This window comes from Schistocerca nitens, chromosome 9 (assembly GCF_023898315.1).
Source record: "Schistocerca nitens isolate TAMUIC-IGC-003100 chromosome 9, iqSchNite1.1, whole genome shotgun sequence".
In the NCBI taxonomy this organism is placed as follows: domain Eukaryota; kingdom Metazoa; phylum Arthropoda; class Insecta; order Orthoptera; family Acrididae; genus Schistocerca; species Schistocerca nitens.
The window spans coordinates 273349600-273370091 of record NC_064622.1 but is presented as its reverse complement, the minus strand read 5'-3'; the positions used below and the strand labels follow the sequence as shown (position 1 = coordinate 273370091).

General features: G+C 45.5%; 1 protein-coding gene across 1 annotated transcript in view; it reads right to left on the bottom strand.

Annotated features, from left to right (window-relative positions):
* Nucleotides 1-20492, bottom strand: part of LOC126203813 (CB1 cannabinoid receptor-interacting protein 1-like) — an 871667-nt gene that overhangs the window by 279788 nt on the left and 571387 nt on the right. The window contains exon 3 of the mRNA XM_049938181.1: nt 4150-4294. Coding sequence (XP_049794138.1) covers nt 4150-4294 — 145 coding nt within the window. The remainder of the gene's footprint in view (nt 1-4149; nt 4295-20492) is intronic.

The window sequence follows — 20492 nt, the reverse complement described above, 5'->3', positions numbered from 1 at the left end:
TCATCAATTTCTTCATCATCTGCAGAGCTAGTTGGCATATAAACTTGTACTACTGTAGTAGGTGTGGGCTTCGTGTCAATCTTGGCCACAATAATGCGTTCACTACGGTGTTTGTAGTAGTTTACCCGCACTCCTATTTTTTTTATTCATTACTAAACCTACTCCTGCATTACCCCTATTTGATTTTGTATTTATAACCCTGTATTCACTTGACCAAAAGTCTTGTTCCTCCTGCCACCGAACTTCACTAATTCTCACTATATTTAACTTTAACCTATCAATTTCCCTTTTAAAGTTTTCTAACCCACCTGTCCGATTAAGGGATCTGACATTCCACGCTCCGATCCGCAGAACGCCAGTTTTCTTTCTCCTGATAACGACGTCCTCCTGAGATGTTATTCCATCTACATATTGAGCAAGCAGTAAAAGAAGCGAAAGACAAATTCGGAGTAGGTATTAAAATCCATGGATAAGAATTAGAAACTCTGAGGTTCGCCTATGACATTGTAATTCTATCAGAGACAGAAAACGACCTGGAACGGAATGGACAGTGCCTTTAAAGGAGGATATAAGATGAACATCAACAAAAGCAAAACGAGGATAACGGAATGTAGTCGAACTACGTTGGGTGATGCTGAAGGAATTAGATAAGGAAATGAGACACTTAAAGTAGTAAATGAGTTTTGCTATTTGGGGAGCAAAATAACTGATGATGGTCGGAGTAGAGAGGATATAAAGTGTAGACTGGCAATGGCAAGGAAAGCGTTTCTGAAGAAGAGAAATTTATTAACATCGAGTATAGATTTAAGTGTGAGGAAGCTTTTTTCTGAAAGTATTTGTGTGGAGTGTGGCCATGTATGGAAGCGAAACGTGGACGATAAATAGTTTGGACAAGAAGAGAATAGAAGCCTTCGAAATGTGGTGCTACAGACGAATGCCGAAGATTAGATGGGTAGGTCACGTAACTACTGAGGAGGAATTGAATATAGTAGGGGTGAAGGGAAATTTGTGGCACAACTCGACTAGAAGAAGGGATCGGTTGGTAGGACATGTTCTGAGGCATAAAGGTATCACCAATTTAGTATTGGGGGGCAGCTTGGAGGGTAAAATTCGTAGAGGGAGACCAAGAGATGAATACACTAAGGAGATTTAGAAGGATGTAGGTTGCAGTAGTTAGTTGGAGATGAAGTAGCTTGCACAGGATAGAGTAGCATGGAGAGCTGTATCAAACCAGTCTCTGGACTGAAGACCACAACAACAACAACAGTATGAGAACTGCCAAGACTACAGAAAGAAAACAAACATTTCGATGACCGGATGGATAGTTCCTAATGTAATGAAAAATAAAATAAACAGCACTAGAGGCTTTTCAGTACACCTTCTTCCTGTTTTCATGCTTGACCTATGTTCAGTTTTTGTCGGGCTATTCACTGGGCCATCTTACCACTAAATCTGAGGGGGTTGCGATGGGGAGTTTCCCTTGTAAGATCACGCTTTCTTTGCGTCCCGCCATGGGACATGCCCACTTTCTACCTAGCCAACTTAACGAGGGCGGCTGATCCTTAATCGTTTACCACCGATAACTGCTGGATGCCCGTCCAATGACATGATCTGTCAGCCATGTGGGACATGGACGCTATCACTTAAGCATTACTTTGAGCGATTGTATAATTCTCTATTCTTCTAACTTAAGCCCAAGACGTATGTCACTTGGATTTCGTAAAAGACCACCTGGGAACTTGATCTGCTATTTGGCGACTACAGAATTCACGGGCAAAGTGGGTTTACTTAGCCGTAGTCATCGGCGCTTGTTACACTTTTTTGGTGAGCATTATAGAGTGTAGACTATACGAACGGTTATTTGGAGCCATCCACTGCCCAGCAGGGTGATTTATACTGTGTGTTTAGGTTTGAGTTAACCCAGATTTTATTTAAGAAGATTAAAGGTTCAAATTTGAGTAACTTACATCTCCAAAACTGTCTGTTGGTAATTTTTAAGTTTTCTTTGTGCTGAAAATTCCTGGCAGATTAAAACTGTGTGCTGGACCGAGACTCGATCTTGAGACCTTTGCCCTTCCCGGGCAAGTGCTCTACCAACTGAGCTACCCAAGCACAACTCACGCCCTGTTCTCACAGCTTTAGTTCTGCCAGTATCTCGTCTCCTACCTTCCAAACTTTACAGAAGCTCTCCTGCGAACCTTGCAGAACTAGCACACCTGAAAGAAGGGATATTGCGGAGACATGGCTTAGCCACAGCCTGGGGGATGTTTCCAGAATGAGATTCTCACTCCACTGACGGGTGAAAATCTCATTTCTTTGTGCTGTTTCTGGGTAATTTATCTTTTACTCAGAGTTAATGTAAATTCAATTTTACTAGCTGCTGTTTTAGTTGAAGCCATGTGGGTGTCTTTTAAATCTTATTTAAAAATTGTTATCTTACTAGCTTGAGTCATTTGCATTCCACTCATACAGATCAAATAATATTCCTCTGATTTGCGTAAAGGTTTGAATTGTTTTATAGCTACTCATCGATTGTTTTGTTATGCTGTGTTTATAGGTATTAATTGACGTGTTATCGAATTGCTTAGTGATGCTTGATGTAATTTTTTTGAGTAGATGTTAGTTGAAATCTTTTTCTGTCTGATCAAGTAGTGTTTCAGTTCATACTAGACTTTGTTGAATTTATTTTGAGACAGAAGATCTAAGCAACGTCACGATTTCAAAGCAACAGAAAATTGCTCAAATTTCAAATGCTACAGGTTTATTGATGATTAGTAGTATATGCAATATCTGCGTTATACGACGTACTATGCAATGTCCTTTTGACAAGGATGTATGTCTGAAGGAATAGACAATGCAGCGAATGACAGCCGTATGAAATTAGTTCAATGTTTTTGCCATTGCCAGAACGATTAGACTTCCCTGAAGAGTCAGTCGATATATCATTTCCTCCTGCGTATGTCTCGTGGAAGGGTCACCAAGGTAAAATTAGATTCGAGCTCACGTGGAGGCTTATCAACAACCGTTCTTCCCGTAGATTATTTGCGACTTGAAGATCAGTGACAATGGAAATTTGTGCCACACCTGGGCTCGAACGTGGATACCCACTTGTCGCGAGAGGCCCCTTAACCACTGAATCTACCGGGGGACGCCTTCGGAGCCGACCCGAACTCCCATGGGTCACTATGTGTCCCCGACCTGTAGTTGCTGTGATTTCTGCACAAGTGGTTCAAATGGCTCTGAGCACTATGGGACTCAACATCTGAGGTCATCAGTCCCCTAGAACTTAGAACTACTTAAACCTAACCAACCTAAGGACATCACACACATCCATGCCCGAGGCAGGATTCGAACCTGCGACCGTAGCAGTCGCGCGGTTCTAGACTGTAGCGCCTAGAACCGCTCGACCACTCCGGCCGGCCATTTCTGCACAGGGAGAGGCCTCGATTGTTATTGTCGCGGCCTTGTCTAGTTGCAGTGTGTGTATTGTACGACGTACTATGCACTATCCTTCAGAAATGCACGCACCAACTACAAATACTATTTCATGCCGAAACAAAGCCGCGACACCAGTAATGAAAGTCCCTCTCTGTGCAGAAATCACAGCTTCTGAGCAAGCACAGGCAGGGGACACATGGTGACATATGGGAGTTTGGATCCATCCTGGTGGCGTGCTCGGGTTGGTGACTGTTAGCGATAAGCACGAATTTTCATTGTCACTAACGCTTTGTGCAACTGAAGTCTAATCGAATTCGTAACTGCAAATACATTTAATTCATCAGTGATGAATCTCTTGTCTTCATTTGTGTCTGTTAGATCTCGTGTGTTAAAAGAAATTCATAACAACAGTTAAGAGAATCTTTTTTTATACACAGTGTATTTCCTGGGTGAAGTGCTAGGATTTTTGTGGCCTGGCACTTAACCGCTCTCAAGTCCTCGGTTGCTAACGTATTTCAGTTATACTGTTGGAAGCATTGCTGTGCGATAACCTTCTCCTCTTATATGAGCAGCATGCTCGTTGCTGAACTCTGTCAGTGCGGGTTCCGCTCCTTCGTCCGGTGAGACACCTCCACTTCTGTCCCGGACGTTCCCTGTGCCTGCAGAACCACACGGTTTGGCAGGGTGGAGTTCAGTACGGGGGCCACCTACCTTCATGATGATGGTGAGATCCTCGCGGGTGCCCTTCTTGCTGGGGCTGAGGCCCTCCGTGTTGTAGTACGAAGAGTAGGCGCACGCCGTGCTGTCCCGCGCTCGCTCGCAAGGCTCCATCTCCTGGCCCTGGATCACCAGGCTCCTGCACACAAAACAACAGGCAGCGCGTCAGCAACTCTGTGCAAAATAACCCGGCCCGCAGCTGCGGAGACAGCGCGTTAGGGGACGGGACATCGGTGCTGGAGGGGGCTCCGTTGTGAAGGGACACCACGTATTAGAGGGGGATAGGGGCCCACTTCGACAGCTGAACAGTGATCACTACTCTGTACTATCCAGCAATACAGTGATTAGCACGCTGCGCCGTGGAGCAATCCACACCACGCTACACTTGGATTGTAAGTAGTCAAAACTTTTCTAATGACGTCTAACCGAAAAAAGAACTTATACGAGGGTAATCCCAAAAGTAAGGTCTATTTTTTTATCACTACTGGCCATTAAAATAGCTACATCAAGAAGAAATGCAGACGATAAACGGGTATTCATTGGACAAATATATTATACTAGAACTGACATGTGATTACATTTTCATGCAATTTGGGTGCATAGATCTTGAGAAATCAGTACCCAGAACAACCACCTCTGGCCCTAATAACAGCGTTGATACGCCTGGGCATTGAGTCAAACACAGCTTGAATGGCGTGTACAGGTACACCTGCCCATGAAACTTCAACATGATACCACAGTTCATCAAGAGTAGTGACTGGCGTATTGTGACAAGCCAGTTGCTCGGCCACCATTGACCAGACGTTTTCAATTGATGAGAGATCTGGAGAAGGTGCTGGCCAGGGCAGCAGTCGAACATTTTCTGTATCCAGAAAGGCCCGTACAGGGCCTGCAACATGCGGTCGTGCATTATCCTGCTGGAATGTAGGGTTTCGCAGGGATCGAATGAAGGGTAGAGCCACGGGTCGTAACACATCTGAAATGTAACGTCCATTGTTAAAAGTGCCATCAATGCGAACAAGAGGTGGCTGAGACGTGTAAGCAATGGCACCCCATACCATCACGCCGGGTGATACGCCAGTATGGCGATGACGAATATACGCTTCCAATATGCGTTCACCGCGATGCCGCCAAACACGGGGGCGACCATCATGATGCTGTAAACAGAACCTGGACTCATCCGAAAAAATGACGTTTTGCCATTCGTGCACCCAGGTTCGTAGCTGAATACACATCGCAGGCGCTCCTGTCTGTGATGCAGCGTCAAGGGTAACCGCTGCCATGGTCTCCAAGCTGATTGTCCATGCTGCTGCTAACGTCGTCGAACTGTTCGTGCAGATGGTTGTTGTCTTGCAAACGTCCCTATCTGTTGACTCAGGGATCGAGACGTGGCTGCACGATCCGTTACAGCAATGCGGATAAGATGCCTGTCATCTCGACTGCTAGTGATACGAGGCCGTTGTGATCCAGCACGGCGTTCCGTATTACCCTCCTGAACCCACAGATTCCATATTCTGCTAACAGGAATTGGATCTCGACCAACGCGAGCAGCAATGTCGCGAGACGATAAACCGCAATCGCGATAGGCTACAACCCGACCTTTATCAAAGTCGGAAACGTGATGGTACGCATTTCTCCTCCTTACACGAGGCATCAGAACAACGTTTCACCAGGCAACGCAGGTCAACTGATGTTTGTGTATGAGAAATCGGTTGGAAACTTTCGTCATGTCAGCACGTTGTAGGTGTTGCCGCCGGCGCCAACCTTGTGTGAATGCTCTGAAAAGCTAATCATTTGCATATCACAGCATCTCCTTCCTGTCGGTTAAATTTCGCGTTTGTAGCACGTCATCTTCGTGGTGTAGCAATTTTAATGGCTACTAGTGTATACAGACCTGTTTATTTCTACAATGGTTTACATCAGTTTACAGCTTGAACATTTCGCTACTTTTCGACATAATACCATATCTGTCGATACATTTTTGTAGACGCTGAGGTAGTTTTTGTATGCCCATGTCATACCATCTCGCCGCCATGCTATTCAGAAAGTTATGAACCTCTTCTTTCACCTCGTAGTCGGAGCTGCATCGCTTTCCGGCCAAATGTTCCTTAACTTAGGGAACAGGTGATAGTCACTGGGCGCCAAGTCAGGACTATAGGGTGGGTGGGTGATTATGTTCCACTGAAACTGTTGCAGGAGAGCAACGGTTTGCCGAGCGATGTGTGGGCGATCGTTGTCATGGAGAATGTGTACCCCTTGCTCAACATTCCTCTTCTCCGATTCTGAACTGCCCCGTTTGAGTTATTTCAGAGTCTCACAGTACCTATCAGCGTTAATTGTGGTACCAGTGGGCATAAAGCCGACCAACAATACCCTTTTTCGATCCTCAAACGTTTGTCATGACTTTACCGGCAGACTGTGTTTGTTTGAATTTCCGCGGCTTTGGCGAAGGAGGATGCCGCCACTGGCGTGATTGTTGCTTGGTCTCAGATGTGAAGTGGTATCCCCTGGTTTCGTCACCCGTGACAATTGAGTCCAGAAAGTTGTCCTGTTCGGCTGCAAGGCGTATAACACTCCCGTCTGGTACTGCTATACCATAACCTTAAAGTAGGAGGCAGGTCGTGAAATATAATTATCTAGTAAAAACAATTATGGTATAATGCAACAGAGGAGTGTTACCCTCTGAGAGGAATTTTGCTAGGTTGACCGTGCTGTACCTAACGGGAATGGCTTATCGAAAATGAAAGTCAGAATTACGTAAATATTTGAACAGTACGAACAAAATTTTGTCTATCTGTACTGTTCAACTGATAAAGAAAACGGTCGCCAGCCTAACTAGGCAGGAGAATGATTAACATTCTCTTTCAAGAAAATAGTTATTAGTAACTTTAATGGATAAACACAACCTATACTTGGCCACACGCGAGTGCAATGAACTCTGACACATACATATGTTTACGTTAAGATTGAAGCTAACAACTGGAGCAGCACAAACTATTTGCAAAATTATAAGAGGTACCGAAACATACTATTACTTTCAGGGCTTACACAAACTGAGTGGTCTTTATAACATTACCATTAACATTCCCTCCAGGATCATAAATTGGACATAGGTTAAGTCTCTCTCAGTTAAATACTTTACTATTTAAAATGAAAGTTAGTTGAAATTCACTGACAGGTTACTTATCACTGTCTTTCTAATAAATAGATTATGGTTTTCATAAATAGAGATCTTTCCGTTACTTGTTACCTAGCATTAGCACATTAGACAAACTGTGGATGCTGTTATATTATTAATATGCACTTCCAATACACAAGAGAGACAAATACTTAGCAAACATGAGTATAACTTTTCACAACTGCAGTTTTCCACTTTCACTACTGTGAGACACAAAATTAACATATATGTAAGATACTGACTCACCTTCTGCGATTTACAACAGGCAGTAATGTAATCATTTACTAAGCAAACCTTTATAAGCCTCGGTGTTGAGAACTTTTAATTTGAAGTTGGAAACAACACATTAATAAGCAGTTTTACTGGGAAAAATAGTCAGCAAGCATCATTAACTTTAATCCACTCTCTTGCCACATTAACTTTAACTTTCTTTTTACTATGTTCAAGAGGCATCAATTAGAAAACTGGGTTTTAATGTACTTTCAGTAAGGACACTCGGTAATCACTTTAGTTCAAAGGGAGAGGAACCTGAGAGGTGTTATGATGAGGAGAAAAATCAAGGTAGGTACATAAATTCAGATATAAATTACCTTATATTTGAGCACATTAGCACATCCATTAAGCTGATCCTTCACTGTACATCATTATAGCATTCCGATGTAATGATTGCGCAATGTGGTGGCAACTGCATGTTGGTAGGTGGAATTGCAGGCAGAATTGCTGGACTCTGTCATTTCTTGGTGGCGATGATAGATACAAATTCCAGAATAGTTCCAGCTATTTATCCATCCATCCGAGGCATTGGAAAGTAGCAGAAAACACCTCTCTCGGAACCAGAACTATGCAACTTTTGCATGGCAGTTCACAGTTTCGTAGCTCGTCCCCGACTCGTAGCTTGTCCCCGACTGACTATCAGTTCCACCTTTTCGTCCTAGGCCAACCACAATTTGCGCGCGCTACACAGTTCCGTTTCCAAGGGGAACCACTACACCTTTTACATACAAACTAACTAAGAACCCCAAGTGAGGATCAGCAAACAATCATTTTAAACAAAACAGAACATTTGCACATATAGACATTTCTACAAAAAATTATTCACACAGAAATTACAATTATATATAGTAAGTTTTGTTCCCTCCAAAAGGGACAAAGAATATAAATGACAGATATGCTACACAGCATACAATCAAATCATGACATCAAAGTTTTAACAAAGAAAGGAGTATACAATTTTCTGTTCTCTATTCTATCAAACACACTTACAGAAGCTCAATGATGTAACATTAAATGAAACAAAAGCAAAATAAATCCGTACAGCATTAGAGCTATGGTGTTACAGGCGGTGAAGAAATGCGCGGGAAGCATCAACTCGTTGTCCACCGAGGTTCCAGCGGAGGGCGAATGAATGAGAATATCTCCAAAACATATCTAATAATGCGCCCACCACTCGTTGGTGATGATACTACTGTCTCAACTTTACAGATTTTACGTGGCTTTGGATGCAATAACTCGTCACGATGTACGTACTAGGTGATTTAGTCAAAGGAACTGTCGCCGTAATGTTTTCTGACAGTTCTGCAACTTAATAAGTTATACAGTGCCTTTCACGAACGATCGTAATAAAGTTAGATTCAGATTACCCACTGTCATATACGGAGAGATATGGGTGGCTAATAAATTTCCGGCCGGGGTAGGCCGAGCGGTTCTAGGCGCTACAGTCTGGAAACGCGCGACCTCTACGGTCGCAGGTTCGAATCGTACCTCGGACATGGATGTGTGTGATGTCCTTAGGTTAGTTAGGTTTAAGTAGTTCTAAGTTCTAGGGGACTGATGACCTTAGAAGTTAAGTCCCATAGTGCTCAGAGCCATCTGAACCTCTTCACTAACCGTCCGTTACGATCTCTTCACACACAATTTTATGTGCGCTGTGAGGTAGCGGGTGGTGTTTTCCCGCTGCATGCAGTTAAATCTTCTATAGTGTGGCTCCTGAAACACCAAACACTTCCGTTGCCTTGGTTACGGAAGCACCCACCACTCGCGCACGAGCAGTTTTCCACATTTACATTCACTTAGCTCTGGCATGATGCTCTGCCTACTACACAGAACACTGATATGACCACGAGTGACACTTACGACGCTTTGAGGACAGTGCACAGGAGTCATTCGTGGAGAAATATAGCAGCCCAACCTGCAGGCTTGCCTAACATATTTATTTATGCATTCCTGTCGGTGTTTCCACATTTTCGTGAACCGCTAGCAAGAGCAAGACCAGAGGTCAAAGGCAATTCAAAATTTATCAGTGAGTATTGGGAACAATGAAACTTCCTGGCAGATTAAAACTGTGTGCTGGGCCGAGACTCGAAGTCGGGACCCTTCCCTTTGGCAGACAAGTGCTCTACCATCTGAGCTACCCAAGCACGACCCACGAACCTTCCTCACAGCTTTAATTCGGCCAGTATCTCGTCTCCTACCTGCCAAACTTCGCAAAAGCTCTCCTACAGACCTTGCAGATCTAGTACTGCTGGGAGAAAGGATATTGCTCAAAAAATGGCTCTGAGCACTATGGGACTTAACATCTGAGGTCATCAGTCCCCTAGAGCATAGAACTACTTAAACCTAACTAACCTAAGGAAATCACACACATGCATGCCCGAGGCAGGATTCGAACCTGCGACTGGAGCAGTCGCACGGTTCCGCACTTAAGCGCCTAGAACCGCTCGGCCACACCGGCCGGCAAGGATATTGCTGAGACCTGGCTTAGCCACAGCCTGTTTCCAGAATGAAATTTTCACTCTGCAGCGAGGCGTGCACTGATGAGAAACTACGTGGCAGATTAAAACTTTGTACCGGACCGGAATTCCCGAGTTCGAGTCTCGGTCCGGTACCCAGTTTTAATCTGGCATGAAGTCTCATATCAGCGCACACTTTGCTGCAGAGTGAAAATTTCGCTCTGTTGGGAACAAAGCTGAATTTCAGCTTGGGTACTGGCCGTATTGTGAGGAATGAGTTGTATTGGATGTGTGGCTGTGATAGGCGAGTGTCCAGGCTTTTGTTACGTTTTTATTTCACGCGCTCCGTTTGACGTCACACTGTAACAATGAGTGACATACCTTGCGGTCTGCTTTTGGCTTTAACATCGAGCAATGGCAAAAATAATGATTAGAAATTGTCTCGTCTAGTCTCGTCTGCTTGCCGTCCAAATACTGTCATCGAAATTTTATTATCAGGATTTAAATCAGCTACCATTGTGACTTACGCTTGGCTACGCAGGCAAGTCAGTTCATGGGGTACGCAGTGAAGAAAAGAGCGCCAAATGATTTTCTCGGGACAGGTAGACGAGATTAGAAAATTGTTCTGAAATTTCCTGCGCCTGCTCTGGTGCTAAAAATGGGTAGAGTACTGCACGGCTGCAGCGCGGGAGTGCCATTTAAAGTGGCTGAGGGGCGCGACAGGTTCGCAGCTTTTGTTCACTTCATCCGAGCGAGCGACGGAAAAGGACTCCTACTGCCATACATCGTTTGTCGTAAATGGATTATTTCAGTCTGGCGAGCAGTACATAGTGAACAAGACGGAAAATGCAGCGTAGCGATACAATTGAATTATTTCTTGCTGATTTAAATAAAACACATCTAAACTTACAATATAAATACACACTACTGGCCCCTAAAATTGCTACACCACGAAGATGACGTGCTACATACACGAAATTTAACCGACAGGAAGAAGATGCTGTGATATGCAAATGATTAGCTTTTCAGAGCATTCACTCAAGGTTGGCGCCGTTGGCGACACTTTCAACGTGCTGACATGACGAAAGTTTCCAACCGATTTCTCATACACAAACAGCAGTTGACAGGCGTTGCCTGGTGAAACGTTGTTGTGATGTCTCGTGTAAGGAGGAGAAATGCGTACCATCACGTTTCCGACTTTGATAAAGGTCGGGTTGTAGCTTATCGCGATTGCGGTTTATCGTCTCGCGACATTGCTGCTCGCGTTGGTCGAGATCCAATTCCTGTTAGCAGAATATGGAATCGGTGGGTTCAGGAGTGTAATACGGAACGCTGTGCTGGATCACAACGGCCTCGTATCACTAGCAGTCGAGATGACAGGCATTTTATCCGCATGGCTGTAACGGATCGTGCAGCCACGGATCGTGCAGCCACGTCTCGATCCCTGAGTCAACAGATGGGGACGTTTGCATGACAACAACCATCTGTACGAACAGTTCGACGACGTTTGCAGCAGCATGGACTGTCAGCTCGGAGACCATGGCTGCGGTTACCCCTGACGCTGCATCACAGACAGGAGCGCCTGCGATGGTGTACTCAACGACGAACTTGGGTGCACGAATGGCAAAACGTAATTTTTTCGGTTGAATCCATGTTCTGTTTACAGCATCATGCTGGACGCATCCGTGTTTGGCGACATCGCGGTGAACACACATTGGAAGCGTGTATTCGTTATCGCCACACTGGCGTATCACCCGGCATGATGGTATGGGGTGCCATTGGTTACATGTCTCGGTCTCCTCTTGTTCGCATTGACGGCACATTGAACAGTGGACGTTACATTTCAGATGTGTTACGACCCGTGGTTCTACTCTTCATTCGATCCCAGCGGAACCCTACATTTCAGCAGGTTAATGCACGACCGCATGTCTTTCTGGATACAGAAAATGTTCGACTGTTGCTCTGGCCAGCACATTCTCCAGATCTCTCACCAACTGAAAACGTCTGGCCAATGGTGGCCGAGCAACTGGCTCGTCACAATACGCCAGTCACTACTCTTGATGAACTGTGGTATTGTGTTGAAGTTTCATGGGCAGCTGTACCTGTACAGGCCATCCAAGCTCTGTTTGACTCAAAGCCCAGACGTTGTAATCGCATGTCAGTTCTAGTATATTTGTCCAATGAATACCCGTTTATCATCTGCATTTCTTCTTGGTGTAGCAATTTTAATGGCCAGTAGTGTATAAACCTGAAGACTAGTCTGAACACAAGAGTGCTTCGCTGGTCCTAATGCAACTGGCACACCCTTAGTTTCCTCCGAAAGCGAACTCACCTGTCCAGGAAATTATGGGGTAACCTGCACCATCCGGACATCTGTTAATGGATATCAACATGCAGTGTGTCCATCCTTCGCATATATAATTGCTCGAACTCTGCCGGGGACACTTTCGATGAGGGGTCCATCTGTGAAAGAATAATCCTCAGGACCCGAAACCAGGAAAGGTAGTGATGTAGGGCGCTGGAGTCTGGATCGAATTCGACGTTCAAACTGAACCGAAAGGTGTCCCATTGGGTTCAAGTTGGGCATCTGAGCAAGTCAGTCCGTTCAAGAAATGTTGTTATCCATAAACCATTACCTCGCACATGATACCTTATGACTGGGTGCATTATCATACTGATACAAACAATCGTCGTCTCCTAATTGTTCCTCCAATGCAGGGGTTCCCAAACTATCATTCTGGTAGAACACTTTGAGAATCCTGGTACTTTTAAAGAACACCTTATTTGTTTTGAAGGTCAATAAAAATTTAAAAAAAATGAGACAAACTTATTTCATTCAGTGATTACTTCAATTTAATTAATGACACAGGAATCGTAAAATTAAATAGAAAATAATTAATATCGTCAAAATATCGAAAAATTGCCATATTATTATCAGTTTTTCGTTGAACCCGTATTCACTTCCCACAGAACACCAATGTTCCTCGGAACACGGTCTGGGAAACTCTCTGGTACACGATGCTGTAAAATGTGTTCATATCCTTTCGCATTTAGCTTTGTCTTAAGTCCAATAACCACAAAAGAGACCCCCATACCGTAACACCGTCTCCTCGCGACGTCAGTGTTGGCTCTACACGTGATGGCTGGTAACGATCTCCAGGCATTCGCTAAACTCAAACCCTTCCTTCCGGTTGCCACAAGGAATAAGGTGCTTCATTATTCAAAGTCACTCGTTTCCAGGCAGCTCCTGCTCCGTGGTGTCGTCCTGCTTTACACTGCCTCAAGCATCGCTTAGCATTCACTAAAGAAATGTGTGGCTAACGAGATGCTGCTCTACTATTGTACCCTACTCTTTTTAACACCCTAAGCACAGTCATTGTGCCAGCAGGAATGCTAATGGCACTTTGTAATTCACGAGTGAGTCTCTCCGTTGATTTCATGCTATTTTTACAATCACCCTCCCCACGTCTCAATGGTTCCTTTCCGTCAGGGAGTGAAGTTTGCGTGGTCTTGGTTTAGCTGTGATGGTTCCTCCGTATTTCTACCTCACAATCAACTGTCAAACAGTCGACTTGGGTAGCTTTACAAGGGGCGAAATATCCCTGTTGGATTTATTACTCAGGTGACATCCGAGGACTAGTCTACGTTCGAAGTCATAGAAGCCTCATGACTGACAGATTTTGAAGTTACTGATTCTCCAATGACACCCCACCTCATCTTATACTCGTGAGTTGTGCAGTCATGACATCTAGTGTCAATTCCGCATTACACAGGAGTGTCGGATAGTTTTTATCATACAGTACACACACAATGGGCAACGGCCTTGCCGCAGTGGATACACCGGTTCCCATGAGATCAGCGAAGTTAAGCGCTGTCAGGTGTGGCCGGCACTTGGATGGGTGACCATCCAGCCGCCATGCGCTGTTGCCATTTTTCGGGGTGCACTCAGCCTCGTGATGCCAATTGAGGAGCTACTCGATCGAATAGTAGCGGCTCCGGTCAAAGAAAACCATCTTAACGACTGGGAGAGCGGTGTGCTGACCACACGCCCCGCCTATCCGCATCCTTAACTCAGGATGACACGGCGGTCGGATGGTCCCGATGGGCCACTTGTGACCTGACGACGGAGTGCTACACACACAATGAGGACTGGATTTGCAGAGGATATGACAGAGGAGTTCGAAACTACTGGCAGAGTTTGTGGAATGAAAATAAATGTAAATAAAACGAAAATAAATGATAATAAGAGGAAATGAAATTGTAAAAATATTGATGAATCGAGATACGTTGGTATATGTCCATGATGTTAAATATGTATGACGTATTACAGAAAGCAAGTGGAAGTGCAGCTGAAACATTAAATCGAGAAAAACAATTGTGAAATGGGCATACTTTATACCAGAATTTTCTGGATAGGCATGGAAATATGATAACAGAAAAAGTTGATAAAAACTTTTGTCCGGTGTTTGTTCCTGTGCTACGTTGAAAGATGGATCATGAGAATAAAAGAGAGGAAACCATTGCAGATGGACGTGATGGAGAATGAAAAGATAATCAATACACATGGCGACAACTGAGGACATGCTGAGTAGAGCAGGAGAAGAAAGACCATTGGCAGGTTATTGAAGACCGAAAAAGAAATTAAATATGACGTCAATAGCGTTTTAGAAGCATCTGTGCAGGGCAAGAGAATGGTTCAAATGGCTCTGAGCACTATGGGACTCAACTGCTGTGGTCATAAGTCCCCTAGAACTTAGAACTACTTAAACCTAACTAACCTAAGGACAGCACACAACACCCAGCCATCACGAGGCAGAGAAAATCCCTGACCCCGCCGGGAATCGAACCCAGGAACCCAGGGCAAGAGATGGCAAGGACGAGAGAGGACCGAGATCTTGAACTACGTGCTTAATGGGTGCAATTCAAGTACCTGGAGAAGGAAGCGATCGAGTACAAAATGCAGAAACAGCAAGAATCCTTTGACAGAACAGAAAACCGTTGATGATGACTCTCAATATGGAGGCCACCGTCAATCCTCCCTTGCGTTCGTCAGTTCCCATTAATAAAGCTTTTCTGCAGCGCTTAGAAGTTGGTTCAAATGGCTCTGAGCACTATAGGACTTAACATCTGAGGTCATCAGTCCCCCAGAATTTAGAACTACTTAAACCTAACCAACCAAAGGACATCACACTCATCCATGTCCGAGGCAGGATTCGAACCTGCGACCGTAGCGGTCGCGCGGTTCCGGACTGTAGCGCCTAGAACCGCTCGACCACTCCGGCCGGCCGCGTAGAAGTGATTTTCTGCATAGGGTAAGGGCAGCTTCCAAGCGGGGCTTAGATCGAGACTTCATTCAAAAGGTCTGAATAGCTTTTTCCGTGAAGCAGCGTTCGCAGTAAGGAGGGAGCTTAAAGCACTCTTCATTAAAGTAAAATGGTGCTGGAGTTGTTGGGAATTATAAAAACCCAGAAGCACATACGCAATAGAAGAGATGGTACCATCGTGCACACGGACCCATGTTTCCGAAGTTAAAGAAGGAATGGAGATTAGCATGCTCTTTCTCTACCGACCGGTCCTTTTACAGTACTACGTCTTATCCTATAAATGTTAACGACACTATTTCCTCCATTTCAATCCATTTGAAGCACTGCATTAAAAACACTATTTTACTGGATCTTGGAGCGCCAAATTTTTGCTCGTGACTACTTTCTTCTGTTTGTTTCGAAAAGACGTTGCCTTCCTTTTCTTGTTGGTATTGTGGCGGAGATTACGTGTTCATCTTGAGGATATCATCTTGTCTGTAACGCCATAATTAACTTTTAACAATAAATCCACTGGTTTAAATGTATCCATAACAGATATTCATGGAGCTGTGAGTGATTTAAATTTTGTTATCAGTTGTAGAGATATTTACAAAATATAAAAGAAAAACATTCACGTTCAGTCGGAATCATGATTCTCTTATTATGAAGTGTTACGATTTTCCTCCTCATTTGTATATGGTAGTTCCCACTATTGTGCCAGGAACCAGTCTGGAGCACAGAAATGCCTGGCACCAATGCAAAAAAAAAAAAAAAAAAAAAAAAAAAAAATGTCATAGAGAGAGAGGAGCCGTAATTGTGATGACCATGCACTATGAAGTAAGAAACGTATTCAAAGTGGCGCTTATTCAGGAAGCAGACGAAGCGGAAGAAGCTAGCCAGGGCCTCTGTAGGACTCCTCTACAAACTGAATATACAGGAGGAAATGACCGAGGGAAATATTTGGCATCCAATGACGACGAACTTCCAGCTTGCTGGAATAATTGCAGGCCAGCTACTTCTGTTAATCAGTACAACAAAAAAACCATTCGAAGTTGCAAATTTCAATTCTTTTATTTGCTCGATGGCTAGTTTCAACCCAGGATCCTTTATCAAATCGTCGTAATAGATAATCAAAATCGTATTTCCGAAAACACAAACACCATGTAAAAATACATATGTATTAGGAAGTGCAAACGAACAGCTACAGTGCATACAGATAACTGTATCGAGTAAGCAAAAAAAGTGAAATTTGCAACTTTGGCTGGCTTTTCGTTGTTCCCAACGTCGACGTTAGGCTGCTACAGCCTGTTCTCTCTTCAGGGATGGGGGTATTGCTGTTGGAAAAGTACTGGCCAGCAGACCCCCAATCTGATACTGATTCTCACATGTACTCAGATGCTCACAGACGCTCACCGATGTTAACTGTACATGACTATGTCGAGGTGCATATGTGATGCCAACCAATACTGTCCCTTTCGTCTGCTGATTTGGAGGTGAAGACTTCTGCAAATCCAGATAGAGTATTCATTCATCTTCCAAGGACATGGTCTGCATTAGCAGCAGGCAATTACTTGAGCTGAAAATCTTGCCAAATTTTCATTCGTCGATTCAGCTTGCTTATATATATATATCATGTGTGTTTGAGACTATAAAGGTCTCTAGAACCACACAGTTTCACAATGCTCCCCGCCTAATTTTATACCAGCGGGTTCGCCGCTGTTTTCTAGTGGTCAATTCCTCATTAAGTAGGGAGGCCTGGATGCTTACAGTCGGATAGTGTTCATACTGGTTCGTTCCTCGAGCACTGTGATTTGGCTCGCATGATCCCACGGACTCTGAGATAGTTGGAAGCGCCAGAGAAACTGATATAGGCATGTGTATTCAAGTAAGGAGATATGTAAACAGGTGGAATACGGCGCTGCGGTCCGCAACGCCTATATAAAACGACAAGTGCCTGGCGCAGTTGTACATCGGTAACTGCTGCTACCATAGTAAGTTATCAATATTCTAGTGAGTTTGATGGTTGGTTGGTTGGTTGGTTTGGGGAAGGAGACCAGACTGCGTGGTCATCGGTCTCATCGGATTAGGGATGGATAGGGAAGGAAGTCGGCCGTGCCCTTGGTGAGTTTGAACTTGGTATTATAGTCGGCGCACGAGCGATGGGACATAGCATCTCCGAGGTAGCGAAGAAGTGGGGATTTTCCCGTACGACGATTTCGCGAGTGAATATCAGAAATCCGGTAAAACATCAAGTCTCTGACATCGCTGCCGCCCGAAAAAGGTCCTGCCAGAACGAAACCAACGACGGTTGAAGAGAATCGTTCAACGTGACAGAAGTGCAGCTCTTCCGCAAACTGCTGCAGATTTCAGTGCTACGCCATCAAGAGTGTCAGCGTGCGAACCATTCAACGAAACATCTTCGATATGAGCTATCGGAGCCAAAGGCCCACTCGTGTACTCATGACTACACGACACAAAGCTTTACGCCTCAGCCGGCCACTGTGGCCGAGCGGTTCTAGGCGCTTCAGTCCGGAACCGCGCGACCACTACGGTAGCAGGTTAGAATCCTGCCTCGGGCATGGATGTGTGTGATGTCCTTACGTTAGTTAGGTTTAAGTAGTTCTAAGTTCTGGTGAACTGATGACCTTAGATGTTAAGTTCCATAGTGCTCAGAGCCATTTTTACGCCTCGCCTGGGCCCGTCAACACCAACACTGGACTGTTGATGGCTGGAAACATGTTGCCTGGCTGGACGAGTCTCATTTCAAATTGTGTCGAGTGGATGGTCACGTACGGGTATGGACAACCTCATGAATCCATGGACCCCGCATGTCAGCAGTGGACTGTTAGAGCCGGTGGAGGCTCTGCAATGGTGTGGGGCGTGTGCAGTTGGAGAGTTAAGTGACCCATGATACGTCTAGACACGACTCTGACAGGTGAAAAGTTAGTTAGCGTCGTGTCTGTTCAACTTCATCCATTCATGTCCAGCTGGCCGGTGTGGCCGAGCGGTTCTAGGCGCTTCAGTCTGAAACCGCACGACCGCTACGGTCGCAGGTTCGAATCCTGCTTCGGGCATGGATGTGTGTGATGTCCTTAGGTTAGTTAGGTTCAAGTATTTCTAAGTTCTAGGGGACTGATGACCTCAGATGTTAAGTCCCATAGTGCTCACAGGCATTTGAACCATTTGAACCATTCATGTCCATTGTGCATTCCGACGGACTTGGGCAATTTCAGCAGGACAATGCGGCATCCCCCTCGTCTAGAATTGCTGTATGGTGGCTCCAGGAACACTTTTCTGAGTTTAAACAGATACGCTGGCCAGCAAACTCCCCAGACATATGATTGATGCCTTGCAACGTGCTGTTCAGAAGGGATCTCCACCCCCCTCGTACTCCTACGGATTTATGTATATCCCTGCAGCATTCATGGTGTCAGTTCCCTCCAGCATTACTTCAGACATTAGTCGAGTCCATGTCGTGTAGTATTGGGGCACTTCTGCGTGCTCGCAGGGCCCTACACGATATTAGGCATGTGTACCAGTTTCTTTGGCTCTTCAGTGTATAAATAATAAATAAATGAACGCCTCTGTCTGGAAGAATATTTCTAATGTCAGGCGAGTAAATGCGACGCTTGCTTATATACATGATGTATGTTTGAGACTATAAAGTCCGCAGCTCGTGGTCGTGCGGCAGCGTTCTCGCTTCCCACGCCCGGGTTCCCGGGTTCGATTCCCGGCGGGGTGAGGGATTTTCTCTGCCTCGTGATGACTGGGTGTTGTGTGCTGTCCTTGGGTTAGTTAGGTTTAAGTAGTTCTAAGTTCTAGGGGACTGATGACCATAGATGTTAAGTCCCATAGTGCTCAGAGCCATTTGAACCATTTTGAGACTATAAAGGTCTTTAGAACCATCAGTTTCACAATGCTCCCCGCCTATACTTATACTAGCGGGTCCGCCGCTGTTGACTTATTAAGTAGGGACACCTGGATGCTTACAGTCGGATAATGTTTCTACTGGCTCGTTCCTGGAGCATTGTGCTTTTGACTCGCATGATCCCACGGACTGATATAGTCTGAAGCGCCAACCATTCAGAGCGCGGAATTGTCTCAATAGACTATACGGCAATGCCAAGCGAAAAGTTATGTGGTGTATGCCAGGAGGACAGCAGTTATAACAGGCAGCAAGAAGCGTGGCGCTACGCCTAATTTCCAAAGGCATGCAGGCGGGAAGTCCCGCGCGAGCTGCCACCGTACCCGCGCGTGGGCGGTAACGCGGCTCGGCTCGGCTCGGCGCAACAGCGCGTGGCCGGTTGCCGGCAGCCGGCCCTGGCTCGGTGACTCAACGCCCCGTATTGATGTTTCCGCGAACCCCGCGGGGCACGGGCTCTGTGGCCGAGCACGCTGGCGTCTTACCTGTCCGCCTCGCCTCCGGGCGCCCCCCGTGTCGCACGTGTGGGCGTGTCCGACCACTGCCGCTCACACAAAACAGCGATTGGGCTGTGCGTAAAGTTCGTAGCGGAACTGCGGGGAAGGCCCGACCGCAGCATATCCATCAGGGCCTCATTTGCTGGTCACCTCCGATTCTGTTCATACCTACGTAGCGTGGCCCACGGGAAACGGTACATTTTCGATTGATCACATTGCTAACACGTAGATGTGCTCGTCTCATCTTCAGCATCCAATCGGCCTCACGTCCGCCGCCGGTAGCTGAGTGGTCAGCGCGGCAGAATGTGAATCCTAAGGGGCCGGTTTCGATTCCCGGCTGGGTCGGAGATTTTCTCCGCTCAGGGACTGGGTGTTGTGTTGTCCTAATCGCAGTACACATAAATCGCCTGAACACACAGATGCCTCGGGCATGGATGTGTGTGATGTCCTTAGGTTAGTTAGGTTTAAGTAGTTCTACGTTCTAGGGGACTAATGACCACAGCAGTTGAGTCCCATAGTGCTCAGAGCCATTTGAACCATTTTTTGAACACGCAGAACGAACTACATGCCATAATACGTGACTCGGAAAGGTGGGCCGGCCGTGTGGCCGAGCGGTTCTAGGCGCTACAGTCTGGAACCGCGCGACCGCTGCGGTCGCAGGTTCGAATCCTGCCTCCAGCATGGATGTGTGTGATGTCCTTAGGTTAG